Source organism: Falco naumanni, chromosome 2, assembly GCF_017639655.2.
Source record: "Falco naumanni isolate bFalNau1 chromosome 2, bFalNau1.pat, whole genome shotgun sequence".
NCBI classification, from domain to species: Eukaryota; Metazoa; Chordata; class Aves; order Falconiformes; family Falconidae; genus Falco; species Falco naumanni.
In genome coordinates this window covers 102,160,924-102,182,137 of record NC_054055.1, presented here as the reverse complement: position 1 = coordinate 102,182,137, position 21,214 = coordinate 102,160,924, and the positions used below count along the sequence as shown (strand labels likewise).

The 21,214-nt window shown below is 38.1% G+C and overlaps 1 protein-coding gene across 9 annotated transcripts in view; it reads left to right on the top strand.

Moving 5' to 3' along the window:
• BACH1 (BTB domain and CNC homolog 1) overlaps positions 1-21,214 on the top strand; it is a 56,716-nt gene that overhangs the window by 19,472 nt on the left and 16,030 nt on the right. For 7 of the 9 annotated variants that reach the window (XR_005826210.1, XR_005826215.1, XR_005826211.1 and 4 more), the window contains exons 3-4: positions 124-1,512; positions 3,294-3,500. Coding sequence is in view for 2 of the 9 variants with exons in the window: in XM_040582827.1 (XP_040438761.1) it covers positions 124-1,512; positions 3,294-3,500; positions 8,526-8,987 (2,058 nt within the window). In the remaining 7 variants the exon portion in view is untranslated. Of the gene's footprint in view, positions 1-123; positions 1,513-3,293; positions 3,501-8,525; positions 12,025-21,214 lie in introns of those variants that run through there. The other 2 variants (XM_040582827.1, XM_040582826.1) reach the window with 1 other exon arrangement.

Sequence of the window (21,214 nt, the reverse complement as noted above, 5' to 3'; positions counted from 1 at the left end):
GCTTTTGTCTTGTACTCTGTCCTACTGGCATGGTTTTCTCACAGGTAGGTTTGGGTTCTGTGTTTTTCTCTATTTAAACTCATATTGGCCGCACTAATATTTTCTTTCTGTTTTTTTAAATAGGTAACACTTAAAGGATTTAGTCCTTTGCTTCAGTTTGCATACACAGCTAAACTTATTTTAAATAAAGACAATGTGTCTGAAGTCTGTAAATGTGCTGAATTTTTGGGTGTACACAACATTGAAGAGTCTTGCTTTCAGTTTCTCAAATTCAAATTTTTGGACTTTAAACTGGATCAGCAGGAATGTCCTAGGAAGAAGTGTTGTACACAGCGTTGTCGGAAAACGAACCCTAAAACAGGCAATGTGGATGACGGAGACCTGGAAATAGATGACGAAGCAGAAGAACTAGAAAAGGAATATATCCAAACTCCTGACACAAAGCTCTGTAAAGATGAAGAAAATGCTAAATCATCGCCCGCTCTCCAAGATAATGCCAATCAAACATGCGATCCTGTACATTTAGAAAGGGGTGGTGTTCCCAGCTTATCTTCTCAATGCCCAAAGTATAGGAAATTCCAGAAAGCTTTTGGAAATGACAAAGTTCATACTTCAGAGTCCAATTCCAGTATTAAAGACATTCAGGTGCCACCAATTGCAACTTTTCTTGAGAAGGAAATATTTGATAATGATGGCATACAAAAAGCTCAGGAGTGTGTACCTATGCAGCTGGTCTCAAAATGTGAAGAGGCTCAGGTAAAAATGGAACAAGGGGAGGAAGGCACCGAGAAAAAGGAAGAGTCTAAGAGAGATTCTGTGACTCAGAACGTGTCTTGTCCTGTGGAGAAAATGGATCTTGCTGCTTTCCCCCAAAATTCTCCTGCACCTCATGGACTCAATTCTGTGTCTTTTTTACATACTTGTGAGCAATATGGTAACTTGAATTTCAGTAGTATGCAAAACAACACAGTCTTAGCTGAAAAAACTGTATCGGGTACTGCGCTTGGGAATGACAAAATTGAAAGTCAAGATGACATGCCTTCAAAGGTTGATTTGTGCACTAAGGAAGCAGCTAATGTTACACCAGCTGGTGATCGAAGCAGTGTGGAGAGGGAGGTAGCAGAACATCTAGCAAAAGGGTTCTGGAGTGATATTTACAGCACCGAAACCTGTCAAATACATTTACCACCTGCAGCTCCAAAAGAATGTTTTGAGCCCGTATATTCTGGGAAAAAATCAGAGTGTCCATGGCTGGGTATCAGGATCAGTGAAAGCCCTGAACCTTGCTCTCAACGAACTTTTACAACATTGAATTCTGTCAACTGCCCTTTTATAAGCAACCTTAATACTGAAGGATGCTCCAACAGCTCCGAAATAAGCAGCGGAGATTACATGCAGGGACAGCAACAAGAACCATGTCCCTATAATTATGTGATAAGTTTGGGAGAGGATTCGGAAACAGACACTGAGGGAGACAGTGAATCCTGTTCAGCAAGAGAACAAGAATGTGAGGTAAGAAAACCCTGGTGTATCCTTTGCTTCCCTGTCTCGTAAGGCCCTATTGAAAAACCTAATTCTGATTCTCGGGGCCAGGGTGGTAGTGGTGGTGATTGAGGTTGTTTGTTTAAAAAACCTGGAAAATGAAACTTGAACCATTCAGAGGTTTATATGGATGATCACTGTTAATTCAGGGAAACATTCCTTCCCCCCCCCCCCCCCCCCCCCCCCCCCCCCCCCGAGGATACTGAAGTGGTAGATTCTTGGGTATTAGATCTCTTCAGATAGTTTTCTGGAAAAACTTTTATCAGAAGAAGTTGTGAGCGTTACACTGAGGCATGGACGTTCTGTTTTAGAATTTTTTTTTTTGTTTACTTCAATTAAAGTTAGGAAAACAAACTTCTTGGAACCTTTGTTTTATAGAAACTTGTTTTCTTGGTTGTATTCTGAGTTGTGGAGAAAAGGTGGGAGAAGTTATACTTCAGATTTTCTGTGAAATGAAAATTAAGTTTTCAAGCTGGCTTCAGTAGCTGTGTATTTAAGGCTGCTTTAATAGTATCACCTTCTCTGAAACATACATTTGTTACTCCAACTGCTGAAATTATTTGGCACTTCTTTATGTCACTGCTTTGGCAGTGTTTTAGGCAGATGCCATATGTAAGTAGTCCAATACCAAAACATTTTACTGTATGCCTAGAACGATTTCTGTCACAGTTCTTAGAATTGTGGAATTGCAATATGACTCTGTATGATGGATCATTTAACGTCATGAAAACTCAGTTGTTCTTAAAGCACTGGGGTTCTTTTCAAGGTGCAAGGCTTTACTAAGACTTAAAGCGAGTGGAAGCTACCATCAATATAGAAAGTTAGCAGGCCAAACAAAAGTCCAGAATTGGTTAAATATATTCCTCATCTTTATATTACAGAGAAGTAGATGGCATCATTGCTGAGGGCAATACTCTATCCTTTTTCTTTTTTTTTTTTTTTTTCCTTTTTTCTGCCTGTTGTGGTAGCCAAACACAAAAAGGGTTTCTTTGCTTGTTAAAGTAAATTCAGATCTTTGACCACAGCCAGCTAACATATTCTGCTCTTTAATATACTCAAATGTAAGGATTTAAAATAAAGTGTCTTTAGTTGGATACTTCATAAAATCTGGCAATTATTTTAGTAAAGGTAAAGATGTTTTTCAGTATTAATCAGGACTTCATGATCTATATATGTTTCAGAAGCTCCTGCTTCTGAATCTCAGGTGTGCACACAGCAGCAAGCGTGGTTCTCTCAGTTCTCCAGCATTAAGAATTACAACACAATACTGTAACTTCTGTATTTTAAGTATATGCCTGTTTCTGATGAACTTCTGCAGAAACCTATAGGTATAAAAATGGATGCAGGATGCAGTCTTAATAGCAGCTTAAGGGAAACTTTAGACTGTATAAGTGATTGTTGACATCTGTTTTGTGCACCACCGAACCATAACTTATTTTCCTAGAGCCTGTCACCTAATTATTTGCTGCATGCATGGATAGATTTCATCCTACTCTAAATAGGCTTTTGAGGATCTAGTGTAAATGTGCAAAGTACTCAGTTATTTCACCTGTGCTTGAACTCATCTACTTGAAACCTCTGGGTTTCATCCACCTCACCTGATGGCTACATGAGCTTGCTCTTGTCTCAGAGTTAGGAAAGAAGATGGGTTGTGTGGTTAAGAATGCTTAAGATGAAAACTTTTAATTAGCCTGTTGGTGTTTGTGTATATCAGTTTCACATTTGATTTACAACTGTGTCTTACATTCTAGGTTAAACTGCCATTTAATGCACAGAGAATTATCTCACTTTCCAGAAATGACTTCCAGTCATTTCTGAAAATGCATAAATTGACTCCTGAACAATTGGACTGTATTCATGATATCCGAAGACGAAGTAAAAATAGAATTGCAGCACAGCGATGTCGGAAGAGAAAACTTGACTGCATACAGAATCTTGAATCTGAAATTGAAAAACTGGTATGTATTAAGTATTCATTACTGTTGACTTGAGTCTTTCTCTAAACATCTTGACTGGATATCTGGCAGTAGTTTGAGAGTGAGGTGGCTTACTACTTTTTCTACTCAAGCTTGGAAAACTTTTGCTGTCAGGAAGTCATGTAGATTTTCTGTGCTTTACTCTAAAGTACCTGGTTTTTCCTTCTGTGGACTTGTTCCTGTTCAAGTAAAAAGTGCACCACAGCATAATTTTGGGGGAACAGTGTTTCTGAAGACCATCAGCATTGAGCTTAATTGTACAGAATGATTCCCAAACCATCATCCCACTGTACTTTTTCTGCCTCTTTCCCCTTTCTTGCTTTGTGCTTTTGTTCTTCAGCTCATGGTATTGCTCATGATCAAGTTTACAGTTGTCCAGTTGTTAGTTGTGTAAATATTGTTCTTGTAACAGATAATCATGGACTGGTGAACTGTTTCCTGAGGCTTCAGCCTTAAAAATGAGACACTTGCAGAAAGGCAGAAGATACAGCAGAACTTGGGAAGATGCTTGTTTTATTAGCAGTTGTGTCTAGCTGAGGAATTAATGCAACCAGATTTTTCTGCAACCATCTGTTAATATAATTTCTGCTTTTAAAAAGGCAAATATGTAATCTAAGAGAAATGTGGATGATCTGAAGTTCTCCTAGTAAGAAAATTGAGTGGCTTTTTTTCTGGCGTTTGTTTCTGACCTGTTTTGTAGTTGATTGTACCATGTGCACTAAATAGTTCAGTGATTTAGGATTACCGTACTCTTAATTCTGCTTTATGGAGTATTTTAGACTTTATGTACATTAATTTCATATCTGCATCAGCTAGGAACATATGCAGTCATGTTACACCTTTCTCTGTACAACTTTGGAGTGAAAAGGAAACTAAAAGTAGAGCAAAATGCCGTGGGCCTAAAAACTTAGTTTCCTGAAGTGTTCCATCATCGTTCACTACATGCATTTCTGCAACAAAGGAGATAGACTTTGAGGGAAGGCCTGCAGTGCCATACAGTCCTGATGAGTTGACAGAGCAAGTAATTCACTGTGCTGAATGAAGATGATATTCAGGGAGGGAGCGCAGTCAGGTGATGGTGTTACTAATAGTTATACTGACTACAGAGAGAAGTTGCATTTCTGACAGTTCAGAACTTTCTGCCTGTGTTTGTCGTCATACTGTCATTTCTGTTCATTACGTAACTGTCAATATTGTGCAACACTTGGCGGGGTGGGTGGGTGGGCAGGAATTAGAGGTTCATCTGCAAGATTAGACCTGTAGTTGACTAAGTGCCTGATAATCAAAGTATAATATCCTTTCTTCTGTGGACCTGTGCTAGAACAGCATGACTGTCTGCTGTTTGACACCGCTGTGCAAGATCTTAGACAAGGAGTGTTGAGAATTGTGAGGTGAGGTCTGAGTTACGAATTGTGCTCTAGGCACAGACATGTTCCAGTTGCTTATTTTTTCCAAGTGTGCAGCTAAATGTCTTCAGAACTTCCTGAAAAGACCTTGTTTGGAGCTGTTGAGCATGTCTGACTGCAACTGTTATTATGCAACATCAAACTTGTGTAAGTTGTGTGAAATACAGAAACTTTTAAGATCCGTCTAGGCATAATTTCCCGGTGGGTAGAAGAAAAGAGACATCTGCAAAAGGCGTGTGGTGCATCCAGGTTGCTTCATGCATGATAACTCCTGCCACAGTCTTGCTTCTCTGCAAGTCATGTGTCTCAGACCTGTTAGTCTTTGATCTTCTCATGGTATCCTTGTAATGTGGCTTTGAAAGAGGATAATATGGTGCAGCTGTAACTTTGAAAAATCTTGACAAGTGGATAATTCTCTGTGTTATAGCCTGTTAGGAAATACTGTTTGGCTAAATTACTCATCCTGACTTCCAGTATGGGTGACATGTTGCGTTGTGTTAATTTTTCATTGTTGCTTATCGGGTTTTTGTTCTCTCAGATTAAAGCGCAGTATGTGTGGTATGTTTATTGGGAAGTCCTTTATGTGGAACAGACTTAAGTCCCTGCATGTGAAGAGGCTGGAAACTGACAGGGGGGTAGCTTTGCTGAAAAGGACCTTGGTGGTTTGGGCAGATAGCCTTTCTTTCAGCCTGGACACACTGCTGACCCATGCTCAGCTTGCTGTCAGTGTCCTGGGCCAGTGGTTTGAGGGCAGGGATTGCACTCCTATGCTTAGCACGTGTAAGACTGAATGTTTTGCCCAGCTTTGACCCCTCCCAGTACCAGAAGTCCATTGGCAAACTGGAGCAAGGTTAGGTGAAGGCCATCTTTGGGATGGTCAGGCCTGGAGTACTTCTCTTATAGCGAGAGGCAGTGGAAACGGGGCTTCTGCTGGGAGAAGAGATGGCTGTGGGAAGACCTAATAGCCACCTGCCCATATCTATGGGGAAGTCCTCAAGATCATGTAGCTATCCAGAGTGGAAGCTCTTCAGTTTCCTGGAGGGTAGTACTTTGCAGCAGGTGAGCAAGAGAGATTGTCATAAATTAAAATGGGAGGTTTTAACTGGATACTAAGAAACACTTTTTTTCCAATGGGGAAGGCAGGCAATGGAGCAGGTTACTGACCAGGGAGGTTGTGTATGCTCTATCCTTGGATGTTTTCGTGACGTGACTGAGCAAAGCCCTGAGCAGCCTGATCTTACTCAGAGCTGACTTTGTTTGAGCAGGAGGTCTGACTACAGACCTCCTGAGATACCTCCTCACCCAAGTGATTCTGTAAAATTGAAAGTCTTATGTTAAGCTCTCCTGTATTGACGAAAAATTCTCTTTGATGCTGAATCTAACTGTTATCTGGGAGAATGAAGTTTGGTGATCTCTCTTGACCCTCTGTACTGATGATTTTTGACCCCCACATAGTCTTTGCTTGTTGATCTTTCAGGTGAACCTACGTATTCTTGTTGTTCACCAGTGTTCCATATCTAAGAATAGATGCAGGCCACTCAAGGAGGTGTTGGCTTGTCAGAAACAGTGCTTTCAGAGCACCTGTGTATATTCGCATGCCTTGTACTTTCTCACCTCAAAGCTTTAAAGCTTTGTAACGGAGAGCAGTGTAAAGGACAGCTGTCCTCCAGAAACAGTACTTTCCTGAAGATTCTGTAGTTCAGGAGGAGGATGTGTCAGTGAGTGACGTACTATAAGCTGTGACCAAGAAATGTATTTGGGATCTTTTTATATATGCTGTAGCAGGGAGAAGTGTGTGAACTAAACAGATTATTTACTAGGATAATCAAAAGATCTTTCTCTTTGGTCATTATTATGACTTCAAAACTAGCTGGTATTACTCTGCTGTAATCGTGTAATGCTGCTAAAATAAAACAATAATATTTAAGTGTATTAATCTGTTAGTAAGTTCAGATGGGAGTGGGGAATTTACACTGGAATAACTGTTTCTGAATGTTGAAGTTTGTTTTAAAAAGCAGTCTAGATAATTTCATCAGTCCATAGTACACAGTTGAGTGCATACCCAAAATGTACATAAAGTGATTTCAGATTAGGAGATCTGGCAACAGCTGCTCCCAGCGTGCTGACAAGAAGTTTATTAGCTAAGCACTCTTTCTAATAGTTTTAGGCAAAAAGGACTGGCAACAACTGCTTCTCTTGCAAAATGCCACTTAATGTTAGTCAGTTCTTTCAAAAAAAATTGTAGAGGTTGCAGTATGAGTTTCTCCTGCAAAAGAGGGTGTGAGGAGGACTGAAAATAATTAAGTTTTCTAAGAGTAAATTAACATACAGTCCCTATGATTAAAATTTCTTTCTTAAAAACTATTTAAAGCTTCGTATGTCTTCAAAACTTTGCCTCTTCTTTTAATTAATTATGGAACTAAAAATGTGTGTGTCATGGCATGTTTAGTTTTTTTTTTTTTTTTGTTCTTTCTTTAAACTGCTTCATTATGGTCCTGGTTGTTTCCGGTCCTTTGCCATTTCCTTGTTTTTTCTTTATTCCAGATGTTGCTTATTTCTATCACTAGATCTGTTATCAATGTCCTTTCATCTTCAGCCAGTTGTATCAGAAGTCTCAAAAAAATTTGACACTAAAGTAGAAGCAAAAAAAAAAGAGCTAATTTAATGAATGATACTTTTTTTTCTACTTGGTGTTCATTAGTGAATTGTAATCCCTTTCACTGCTCTGTTTGGGAAATCCTTTTGCATTATGTAGCTAGATTGTAAGCTCTTCAGAGCAAGGACAGTGTTATTTCATGTCTGAGAGGTATCTGCCACTCTTAAACATGTTATCTGTGTGATTAAAATGCAAGCATTCAGTCAGTATTCTGTCCCGATAGTAGGTTACCTACCTAGCGGTACCTCTGTTTTTGTCTCTTCAGTTCACTAATCTTACTCCTCGGTCACTCTATTTTAAATTCTTTAACTTCCAATGTTCTAGTCAGTGCCATGAAACACACCAGATTGCTTCATATCCAGAGAAAATATTTTGTTTACAGTTTTAGTATGTTTTCTTTCTTTGACTTTCCTATATTCTCTGTTTACTTTGGAAACTCTTCAGTCCATTGTTTGTTCTGCAGTGGACTTGGCACTTGAGAATTGAATTTATTTTCATCTAGCAGAGTAGTATCAATAGTAAAAATGTGATGTCTGGTTTTTAAAATATAAATCTCTATGAACACTGCTCTGCTTATGTTTCGTTGACCCAGTGGTAATGGTTTAAATGTGTTACCCTGCAGAATTAGTGTTTGGGGAATATTTATAGTAAGCGAAGCTAGGTTTAATTTATTTAATAACTACAAATTACTCTCTTGGCTGCCAGCATGAGTTTTGTAAGAGCTGTACGTCTGAAAAATCACTTCAAGTAGTTGAGTCATTGATGCTTCAGGAGTTATTAGGATTGTCCTTTTGATAGGCATCTGATTGTGTTGCCTTATTATTGCCAAAGTGCTTCTTTTTCAGCAGATCAGATTAGTGTTAGTTTTGTTTTAGTATTGATACAAAAAACATGGTTTGTGTTTCTGTTAAAATACAGACTAAAAGGCTATTTTTCTATTTGCAGCAAAATGAGAAGGAAAACTTGCTGAAGGAAAGAAACCACATTTTGTCAACTCTGGGTGAGACAAAGCAGAATCTGACAGGACTTTGCCAGCAGGTGTGTAAGGAAGCAGCCTTGAGTCACGAGCAAATACAAATACTTGCAAAATATTCTTCTTCAGATTGTCCACTTTCGTTTTTATTCCCGGAGAGAGAACGAACACCTCCATCTGATAGCAAGCTTGTGATACCGGCATGTACAGAATTAGCAGATGGTCTTTCAGGTGTTACATCTACAAATGAGCAGAGTTCTTGTTACCAGTGTGTGAAAAGTGTGTGTGACGCAGCATATGATCAAGTACAAGAACTGCACCCGGTTTCTGTAAGAACACTGGAGAAAACTTCGCTTGTGGAACAGTGTGGACAGAGCAGTGGTATCACAGACTTCTGTCAGCAAATGACTGACAAATGCACTACAGATGAGTGAATCTATGCTCTTCCTATTGCCAGCCTCTCAACGTTGCAACTAAAAGAGATTGAGCATTATTGTAAAGTAACTTTCTAAGTGAAAGAGAAGGTGAAACTTTATCTTTTGAAACTACATTGACAATTACATGGTCATTATATTACTTGGCAAGCTTTGGGTTTGCTCTGTGTAGTTTTAGAGTGTAATTTGTCTGTGTCAGCCTAGGGAGCTTTTTCCTGTGTGGTAATACCAAGGAGAGTTCAGAAAGTTGTTGGAAAGTATAAACTCTGTGCACGGATGTTTATTTGCAAGGAAGCTTTCAATTCGGATCTAGAGCAGTCCTCACTCTGACTTATGCTACAGTACCTAATGCCACTCTGCATCTCAAGAAAAGCCTCCTAACAGGTGTTTATGCACAATGACTTATATACCTGGAATTCTTATCTCTTTAAGATTTCTTTTTTCCTGGTAGACAAACCTTAAGAATCGTATATAGCTCTGTAAATGTTTATTTTGTAGATGGGTTAGGATAACATGACAGTATGAGAAGATTCTGGCAAGTGTACTCTGGAACAGCTCATTGCTTCCTGTTGTTGCTATCCTTGTACCAGAGCCAGCTTTTGTTGAATATATGCCTTTGTCTTAGCTCTCCAGTATGTAGTTAAGACAACTGGAACAGCAGAGGTGCTGCAGCGTACTGCTCTCTTCTCTAAATTTTGTGGGAGGCATAACAACGTACTGGGAAAGGCAGAAGTTTGATGCAGTTCTTTGATTAGTGTGCTTTGTGCATCCCATATGCTTGCTAAAAGTCATTGCTGTATTGTGACTTACTGTCCTAGCACCTTCAAGCTCGCTGCTGTTTGTGATAAGTTGGAATCAAAGTATTGTGAAAGTTTAAGGAAGACTTTATTTTTTTAAGGTATTCAGGCACCAGATTCTTTGACTTCAGTGCCTAATTGCCTAAAGAAATTTACAAATATATTTGTTCTTTGATCACTGGGACCAGTAAAGATCATCTTCAGAATTTTATTCTTCAGGATACTTTTATGGCTAAATCTGTAGTATGTTTTCAATGGCTTGTGCTATAAGTGTAAACATATAGAAGGTGTAATAAGGAAATGAGCTGGAGAGATTTCCTTTATTTACTTTGTGAAGGAGGAATTCAGCCACTGAAAGAAATCCCTGTTTCCTCAATTTTTACATGGCAGTGGATGCATATCGTATACCAATGATGCTTTGTTATTGAGATTTTATTCTTACACCAGAACTAAGTATTGAACCTCACCACAGAAAACTTTGGTTTTGCTGGTTTACAAAACATGAAGAATCTTGTACAAGCCAGTGGAATTCTTCATTTCCTACCTCAGAATGTATATTAGCTTTTTGTGTCTTTGTGTGCATGTACAGTAGGCAGCAACTAAGCAAAGGACTGTTGTAAATACTGCTTTGCAGATTTATCTTGCAGTGAGACAAAACTTGTTCTTGGCAAGGCTAGCTCTTCCCTGTCCCCATAGGTAACACAGCATTAATAAACGTATTAAGACTAAGCCACTTATTTAAAACAAAAAAAATTGACAGATTTCAACTACTTCTCATAACCAGCACATAATACAAGTGACTACACTACCTCACCTATGGGATTGAAAGTTGATTCAAATCTCTAGTGATACCCTTGGATTTTCATCATGTAGTATTACTTTAAGGGCAAATTTTATGTTAATAGAGCATAGCTTGTATAAATCACAGTGCTTGCAGTAATTGAAATTCAGAAATAAATACTATGTGGCAGATACCATGAGAGTTCTATTGCTTTGGACATATATTTTCAGATAACTGAATTGAAAATCCTTTAAAAGACTATCATTGATATATGTTGATCCTGTATATGTATTTTCTGCAGCATCTGTATATGCCTGGTTAACTAATCTGCCTCCCTCCCAAGCTGCCACCCTGGGCAGTGTTTTGCTCCTAAGTCTCCATTTTAGTTAAAAAAACCAAACAAAAACCCAACAAAAGACAAAACAGGAAGTCCCAAACCTCTCTATTGTCCATACATAATATCACTTTTTAAAGCTGGTGATATTCTGAAATGATGTCGATAATAACATTAAAGCATTGTCCTAATAGTACACATCTTCTGAAATGGAATTCCTTGGGTTAAAAGTTTGTTATAAAGGGGTGGAGCACCTATGCAGAGAATGACTGGCTGAGAACTTAAACATAGCCAGTGGCCCAAACCCCTGCCACACTTGGCTGTGGATGTTGGAAAACAAGGTCGGTGATGACCAAGTTCAGAGGCTGGACTGTCCACCAAAGAGATGTGCTCCACGGCTGCAGTCTGGTGGTCAGCCAGGGTCTGAATTCCACCCAGCAAACAGTGCAGGGCTTCCAGTGCAGAAATCATGGCTGACATTGACATACAATAAAATTCATGTCTTGTTTTTAAAGCTATGATGAACTTGAAGATTAAGGGTAGATTTTTGCCTAACCAGCTGCATCTAAATAATTTTTAAAATATTTATTTAATACAGTAGACCTACAAGTTGCATGTTGACTTCTATAGCCTATATCATCAACTTGCAAAAATTAAGAATGAATGACAATTTTATGATAACAGAATTCTCAGGTAAATGTTTTGGAGTTTCGTTGTTTGTTTTTGTTTTTCAGTAAAGAAATACTCAATTTTGAAATTGTAAAATACTTTGTTAAAGCATGTTTTAAAATACTTTGGACAAACTATCTTAAAGCCATAAGGGTATGGTGGCATACAGATTGTAAAATAAACAGATAATTACAACAGTTGATTTTGTATCTTTCATAATTCAGTATTTTCTAAGACTACAATAAAAACCACTATCCTTTCTACAAAGGCTTTTCTTTTTTGTACAAGTCTTTTGCAGCAGAGGTCTTTACTGGTGTGTTTGTTACTCACTTATGTAGTACTACTAAAACATTTCTGAAAACAGTAGCAAAGTAGTCCATATAGTTGATAACTTCTTAAATATACACAGTAGCAAATATTACTGAGTTGGAATAAATTTCCTGGAAGTTTATTTGACTTTTTTGTGTCTTGTTCTGTTTGAGTGGGTTTTCTTTTCTGGGGAGCTTTATTTATTTATTTTAAGGGAAGGAAGATGTAACTGGCTGATTAATGGGATAGTGTAGGTTTGTTTGGTCTAGAAAAAACTTGGAGGTGATGCTTACGTGTGTAGTGTAGATCAGCACGTGAAACTGAGCTTTACCGTAGGGGAAGTTGTAATGGTATGTATGTTTACTAAGCTTCTCAAGAAGTATGTTTGTAACTGAAAATCTGCTGGGTCCTGTTAAATAATCAGAAGGATTGTGGGAAAATTACCCCTTGAGAAACTGCAGTTATAGTAAGAAACTGCATTTATAGTAATCTTCCTCCGTACCTCCTAACAGTAAGCTGTAATACTGGATCTAGCCTTTCAGTGTTGTGTTTGACCTTGCTCCGAAAGCTTTTCATTAGAAGTCTCCCTTCATTTAAAGTTTTTTGTAACCTGTGTTTGATGCTTTCAAGTCTGAAGTTACTCAATCCCACCAGCAGACCCTTCCTTAAAAGTTGAAATAGTCTTTTTTTGGGGGGAAGATGCTGGGAAGCAAGATGATTATGAGGCTCAACTTCCTGCTTATAATTGATAAGGCAGTAGAAGCTGTGTATCCTTTCTCCAGGAGAGTTTGTCTTTGGATTGTTAGTCACTTGCATTTAGTCAGGGTGTTGTGTGTTTCTTGACTAAAAAAACCAAGATGTTAGCCTGCACAAGAATGTTAGTGTGGTTTCTCTTTGAGGAAACATAAAATCTTGATACAAGAGTCTGTGACATGGTTAAAACTCCTTTTAATATTCAGCAAGAAACAACAGCATGAAAGCTAAAAGGTATGTATGCCAGGGATCGGTACTGTACAGTTAGTTCTGCCTCTGGGTCTTTTTTAGGAAGTAAGAAATAAGGAACTGCTGATAACTGGCACCCTTTGTCAGCTGTGGATTTTTATCTGAGCATGACCAAGCTAAGTGAGATTTACTTAAAGTGAAATAGCAAAGTTTCTCCAAAAGCTGCGAGGAAGATAAAAGCACATACTTCAACTGAAGCATTTTTTTGAACAAATATCTTTAATGCTTTTCTGACAGAGGTTTGAACATAAACAAACTAGTTGATCTTTACAGAGCAAAGTGAATGTTGTCCCGTTTTAGCACTGAAATAGAAGCTGGACAAACTTGACCCTGATGCAAGTGTGATATTCTGTTGTTTGCATAATGATGTTTTTGTTTGTTTTGCTTTTATTCTTCAAAAGAATGAGCCTCAAAACCACAAAGCTACAATTCACTAGCATGTATAAAGGAGGATTTTGATATTGGTACATTAAGACTTGCTACTGGTTGAATTTTTGTGGACAGAACTAAAGGAAAAAAGGATAGGGAAATGAGTTATTATAGCAGAGGTTTGAATAAGAGAGACTTCATGAATATAAATATTGTTAAAGCCTATTTAATCATGTATTATGGTGTCCAGGCCTCTTAAATTTGTATACACTGCATTAAGCCTTTTAATTAATATTTGCAATTTAAAAAGATTAAAAATAATCTGACAGATTGTGGGCACTAGCAATGTTTTTTTCCCCCCTACCTCTTGATAAATGGGATAGGGCAGGGAAAGCAGTGTTGGGAAACCTTGGGGACCGAACATTTAGAAATGACAAGGATATTTAAACAAATGTTTCTGTGGAGAATGAGGTGGTGGATGAAAGTCCAGGTAATGGTACTTGTAGCTGGGAAGTGTTTTGCTGTGTCATGGGTTTAAAAATAAAGAATGGAAAGTACTTATTGTCCTGTTGAGCCAAGAGATTCAGGATAGAACTTGTCAAGTACATGCTGGCACACCCCCACCCCCACCCCCCATTTCTTTTCCAGCTTAGAGAAGGTATGTTTTACTTCTCTATCCCTTCTCCACCGTTTTGAAGAAAAGTGGAAGAATATAATATATATAAAATAATGGTCATTCGGAATGCACTGTAGCTTTCTAAGGATGCTATTTAAAAAAAAAGCTTTCATATATGCTAGGTATTGCAGGCATACAAATAATCAAAAGTCTCTTTGGAATAAAGAGTAAGGGTTGTGAGATATTCCAATAACTGGATTTGCAAAGTACAAGATAAACTATAGTCTTATTTTTGGTTTTAAGATGATGTTTTGACTTGCTACCTACCGTACACTTCATGAAACACATTCATAACATGGCTGTGGGAGGGTAAAAACATCTTTAGACTATAACTTAACATAAAGCTGTTTGGATTATATTGTCTAAATATTAGGTTTACTTAATGCATCATATATTGCCTCACGCTTAAAGATGTTATTACCAGCTAGTGTGCTAAGCAGTAAATATATATATATATATATAAAAAAGAAAAATACTTTCCCTGAACTCATTAGAAGTGCTAGTGTCTGCTAGACAGCTGGATTGACACACATCATGGAGTACCTAGAATGTTCTGTGAGCCGTGCCATCTACGTAGGATTTAATGTGTCATTGTTTTCCTGACTGCATTTGGATCATTTTTTTAGAGGAAACCGAGGAGCAGAACAGCTGATACGATACCATTCTGGCAGTGTCAAGCAGAGAAAACCACGTTGCGTGGTCAAGATGCACTAGGAAGTCTTGAGATCGTTTGTAAAAGTTCACTAGAAGCTGAATATTTGCTTGTAGATAGTCTTGAACTGCAGTTCTTAAAGTATTGTGTGCATGTAGTCGTTTCTTTCCCCTATCGTAGACTAGTTTAGGTTGGAAAAGACCTTTAAGATCATCAACTCCAACTGTTAACTTGGCACTGCCAAGTTCACCACTAAACCTGTCTCTAAGCTCCACATCTCCACATCTTTTTAAATTGCCTCCAGGGATGGGGACTCAACTGTTTCCCTGGGCAGCCTGTTCCAGTGCTGGACAACCCTTCCAGTGTCAGCTAGTGAGAAGCTTTTTCTGAGTGCTACAGCCAGTAAAGAGCTTCCAACGTTCTATGTATCTATAGATGTATTTTTAAAAATGAGGATACAGATGAAAACTGTCAGTAAGTTTTTATAGGTTCTAGTAGTAATTTAAGACTTGTAATTTGTGCTTTTTTTGCTAATGAAAAACGTATTGGTGGTTTCATAACATTCCAAAATTAGAAGGTAAAAATTAACATATTCATAATGCCTATACAGGACATCAGAAAAGTGTCATCTGCTTGTGGGATTTCAGTCACAATCAAATTAAACAAGGAATTTCTTTGTTTGTTCTCTGTGGGTGGTTATTTTCTGTGTGGTATATTTTTTTTTTGTTTTTGGTTTTGTTTTTTTTTTTTTAAATTAAAAGTTCAAACAAACCACCACCAGAGGAAATAAAACAAAGAAGTGTCAGATTCTGGAAGGTAGAAGTCTGTAATTTACAGGATTTCCGCATCAAAAAAATATTTCTGTTATTTTCTTAACAGGAAAGCAGGTTTCTAGTTTTGTTTTCATGGAAATTTATCACAATTTCACTTTTTAAAACTCAGATTTCTGCAAAAAGGTATATAATTTTATGAAGACAGTCTTTAAGACTAGAAGAACCTTGATGTCTGAATAATTTGGGATGTGAATATTTTGTTTCTGTAACTGTTTTCTTCCAAGCTGCTGATGCCTGCTTTGAAATTAAGGGCTAGTGAGTGTCTTACATGAGTAACAGAGATTTCCAAATCTCTCTTTCATACCGTTAAGAACCTGTTTTTCAGGAGTGCTGATGTACCGTTGCTTTTTCCTCTTACTTGTGCCCATGATGCGAACAGATACTTTTGCATCAAAAAGACCGGTTGATTTGGCATGGGGTGGTGGGGACAAGGGCAGCCAACTAGGACTTAGGCCAACCTAGGACTCCTTATGAAGGTCTCGCTGATGTTTTAAATGAGGCCCTGAATCTTGGCGTGAGCTAGAATGCGAGCACAAAAATGTGTTATGTGCTTCCGTCCTCTGTCACATGGCTTTGGAGAAGCCTGGATCGTTTTCATTCTACGGATGCTGCCTATCCAGTGGCTACTTTTATTTGGATTGTGCAGTCGATTTTCTTCTTTAAACTACAGATGGCAGCATGATGCCACGTACTGCCTGCATTAGGCCTTCTCAAAGTGAGAGCAACCAAACTGACACTCGTTGGTTTTAAAAAAAAACAAAAAACAAAACCAACCCAAACTACTGGCAAAGTGAATTTAAATTATTTTAAAAAATAATTTAGGATGCAAATGTCAATATCTAGCTTTTCAATCTGCAAATCCTATTTAACACTCACCTTATGTATTTCAATGTATTAGTGATGCAAATGCGGCATACTGAATACTGATGTTACTACGTTGAATTCAGGTCTGAATTCCAAGAGCTTACATTCTGTCCATAACTTCATTTGTGAAGTGTCTCATATCTTACGGGCTTGTATTCGAGAGAAAAGCAGTAAAAATAATTAGCAGAATATTTCCGGAGGCTTTCTGCATTGTGAATATACTGAAGTTGCAGAGTATGCTGAAATTTGCCTTGGGGACTGGCCTAACAGTGTTTTAGCGCCGCCTTAATATTAAATGTGCTATTAGTTCATGGAGCTTACGTTACTTATTTCCTGAAAGAGAAGAGGTTTTTAAGTCCTGTGTCAGCATTGGGCCTTTTAAATATAAATAGGGACAGAAATAGATGATGGTTTGAAAATCAGGCTACTACTTTCTAAGTCATACGAGTTTGCTTTAAGAGACTCAATCTGATGGCATCCCTAGTTTGTGATCAAGAAATTATGATCTTGCCACCTTGTGCACGCTGCACAGCAAGGTATTGGGAGGTAATTTCCACAAACGAAGTTGAGGATTATTCTGTTCCCTCTTTCCCCCATCTTGGTGGACTCTCTTCTTCCTGGGTGCTGCTCTGAAGAGGGAAAAGGCTGTTTTCAAACAAGCCAAATGGTACCAGGTGATGCCAAGTGTTTGGTGTAAACAAACAGAACGAACCAAACTTTGGAAGAAAAGATTTGCTTTTACACATTTTACACAGCATCAGCTGCAGCTTTCAGTTGATGCTGTGTAATGCTGCTCACAAAGAAAAGGGGCAGAAGAAGGAATTAGTTGAGGTAAAATAGATGCCTACATTTAATTATTTTGTTGAGAAACTATGTTAGTATTCACCTTGATGCCAGTATGCTAGATTAAGCCTGAGTGTAAAGAACAATTGAGAAATTACAAATTGTCAGCTGAAGCTTTGTGTAGTCCTTAAGCACTTGTATAGATAAAATACTTGAAAACTCAGTAACACAGAGATGCTAACAGTAACTTCTCTCATATCCTTTTTTCCCCCCTTTTCAGCTTTAAAAAAAAAAGAAACAAATGCAAACTTGTTAGTTCGTGTGTATATGGCAAAATTTTCTGCCATAATAATACCAAAATTAGTTACATTTATGTAGCTCTTCCTATAGACACGGTAATAAAAATGCTTTTAGGGATACCAATTTGCTTTAAAAATGACAATCTAAACTAGAAAACAGCTTTGTTTTTGAACAATATATAGAAAAGTCTTTATTCTCAATGTATTAAAATGCAAATGGTAAAAGCAAGGCTGTACAGATGTCATAAAAAGAAAATCCTTATTTCAAAGCTGATTATTACTTTACAGTTGCGAGAAATTTCCCAAGTAATTTAAATGCTTTTTCTTAGTAATGGAAAATGACCTGTGTATAATTCCCATCTCAAAAATAGCTTAAAAAAATCTTTGAGCTGTCAAAAATTATTTCAACCCCATCCTAAAATCAAATGGTTATGGTTCAGCCCAGGGAATAATACTAGACTATAAAATGCTGAAAATGTAGGCTGAAACACTGATGAAACCAAGCAATAAAACAAGACAGCACATTAGTCCTTCTTTACTATGTTCCCATTATATTGATCTGAAGATCTGGTATCTGATCCCAGAAATATTGTTTGTTGACTGGATTACCCTGTGGAGCTGTTAATGGGGGGAAAAATAAACTGGGGGTAGGAAGGCTCAATGCTGCAGCTGAGGCACTTGCCATGCCATCTTTCCGATACTTTTGGAGACTTCTTATGGCTGAGATTTTGCTTGTAGGCTCACAAATTTAGGAAATCTGTCAATCAAAATAAATGTTACGCCGAGAACTCAGCTGCTGTGCATTGTTGGGAGTTTGGGATTTGAGGTGGTGTGATTTGAAGCTGAGGCTTAAAGATCCAACAGCTGCTGTTTAGAGTTGGCATTTTGGCATTACAACTTTTTGATGTGCAAATTCTTCCAGGGAAAATACCTCCGGGAGAAACATGATCTTACATACCGTTGCAGGAGGCACTGCATTGTTTAAATTGTTCATTCACAGCCATCTTCTACAGGTGGCTTTTCACTTGAAAATAGTCATGTTGATGCTGAACGTGTTGTAGCTTTCTATGTTAAGTTCATGTCTTAAAAAAACAGTTCTTGGATTTTTGTTCTCCCATTAGAAAACAAGTTGCATCAGCTGGAGACAGTGGCTCCAGGTGATGCATTTATGAATGCTTGAAAAAAATATTTTAAAAGTCAAATTTAAATTTTGGCGGTTTAAATTTTCCCTTTAAATCTCAAGTCAGCCTGAGCAATGCTGATGAGTAAGTTTGATGTCTCTTGGCACTGCAATGTCTTTTATGTGCAGAATCACTGATTATATGCTGATAGAAGTCAGCTAGATTGCAGACCTTGCTTCCATGTTGTTAGCTAGCTAATGAAGGAAAAAACCCACCCTTTGCGCAAGCTTCCTGGTTTTGTAATGTCCTTTTTGCTTTTCTCTTCCCCGGAGTTTGTGACAAGTCATACAAAAGAAGAATCCTAATTCTGTGTGTGCTGCAGGACCATCATCCTGCAGCATTACCTGTCAAGTCTATGAATTAGTAGGATCCAGGACTATACTCCCCTCCCTGTTCATTAGAAAGTGATTTATGATTTACTTTTTACAAATCAGAAAAATATTGTGCAAGACTTAAGAGAAGTCTTGTGCTTTTGCTGATACTATTCTACTATTTTTATCCCCTTTAAAACTTACTTCATGCTATTCGGTATAGGAAGTAAAACACATGAAAAAGTGATGTAATATTACTCATGACTCCTCTCACAGTTTTTAAGATGATGGTTTAATCATTTCAGGTTTTTACAACTGTAACTCTAAATTATTAATTAGACTAGGTATGGTATGGGTTTTTTGTTGGTTTTGGTTTGTTTGTTTGGTTTTTTTTACTAAATGATGGTCATCAAAATAAGTGCTTTTGTGTTATGTTCCGTTATTCCCACTGTCTTCAGTGTTCCAATGAGCAGTCAAGGATCTAAATGGGTAAACTATTGTGGCAAGGCAAACTACATGTGCAGCTCAGGAGATACAGCTTCAGCATCCACTGCCTTTCCTTCCTTCACAGATAATCGGAAGCGGGGAAGACAGCAGTCATCACTGTGGCCAAAGTCTACGGGCCACCTAGAAATCCCTCTTTTTGTTGAGGCCAGATCTGCTCTGTAATGGCATGGAATTGTTGTCACCTCTCGTCTGGTCCCCTGGTGCATGCGATGCATGGGTTTCAGCTGTCCTATGCAGAAGGCTGCAAGCATGGAAATCATAAAGCCAGGTGTTTTTAATTCAGCTGTGCTCTGAGGCTTGAACTGTCGCATGGCTAAGTAGTGTAATATGGCTGCAATGTTAGTGGATCCGGCAGGAGGGCACAAAAATGTAGTTTAAAACGAGGCTTTGCAGCAAAATTGCAAAATAAGTATTAAAACAATTTGAAGCATTTTGCTAACTGGAAAGGATTCCTGTTGTTGAGGTACACTGAATGAGCTAAAGCTAGCTTGAAAAGCTCAGTGCATATGCTTTCAAATTCTGTGTTCTTCCAGGGGTCAAGAAACTGAAGAAAATTGGGAACAGTCATTGCAATAAGCAGTTTGACTGCTGCACAGAAATATCCCTACCTAACTAGATGCCTAGTAAACTCCAAGAAAAAGTACCTGTGACTGTGCATAATTTTGCTGCTGCCATCAGTGATGCTGGCAGAGGGATTTGGTTGCCTAAAGATAGGCATTCAGTACTATTTCATGTATGTGGATCTCCCATACATTGTACCTTTACACGTTGCAATGGAAAGCTGCTAGTCAGCCTAACAAAACTGGGAAAGATAACTTTAAATGGTGGCAGTGGAAGCTTTGGCAGCTCTCCAGCTTCATTCAAGGAAGGCTGGAAGTGGATGTAGGTACTATAGTTTAAGGACTCAGTGGTGGTTTTTCCCAGAAGACTTGTCATTCCAGGAATCAGATTAACTTCAGCAATGGGAACTTCAGATTAAGTAAATCAGTAGAATCACAAGTTTGTGAGACAAAACAAGAATTCTTAATTCAGGAAAAATGAATCAGGAAATACGGTTGAAATTAGGGGAACCTACACATTGCTAAAAGGAAGTAGTTCTTCTTGTGTTGTATAATTTGAGATGGACAATTTTGGTGTTGCATTTTAAAGGCTGTTGTAAGGCTGGCTTTGAAACTGGACTACCCACCTATCCAGATGGTGAGCTTGGAAGCAAGCCTTGGTAGCTACTGAATGATGCTTTCATCCAAGTGTACCTCCACAGGTCTGATAAGTTAGTACACCCACAGTTCAACATCAGGCCAAGTGGAATTGATGGGCACATCCAGACAGCCCATAGACATTTATTTCAGCTGGATGAGATCAGTGGATCAGAAATCTGCTGAGCTTCTAGTGACCCTGTGACTGTTCATCAAGAACCTTCTTGGCATAGTTAGAAAGACCAAGAGAAAATCTGAAAAAATCATAGGGAGACATCTTGTTCAGTTAAAGCTTTATTCATTGTGGTAACTGTGGACATCAAATATTCTGAAAGTGTTAGACAACGGGATAACAGCTTCTGTGAAAAGCAGATTAAGTCTCCGGGGTTTGTATTTCTCAGGTATTCCTCAAATAAATCTACATTGAATTGAATGCTTAAAAAGCAAGGTCTTGTTCCAGTTGGGCATTTTGTATAGCGGGTTAATGTTGGTAGTTGTATGTTTCAAATGTTAGCAAATGGATTTTCACAAGTGCTGCAGAACCAATATATATTAGCTCCATAGTATGTATTAGTAAACTAAGCCTGTAAGCAGGCCAATTTGGTACTTGAGGCTGCCTAGTGTCCAGACAGTTGTCTTATATCTGCTATACCTTAAAGATTGT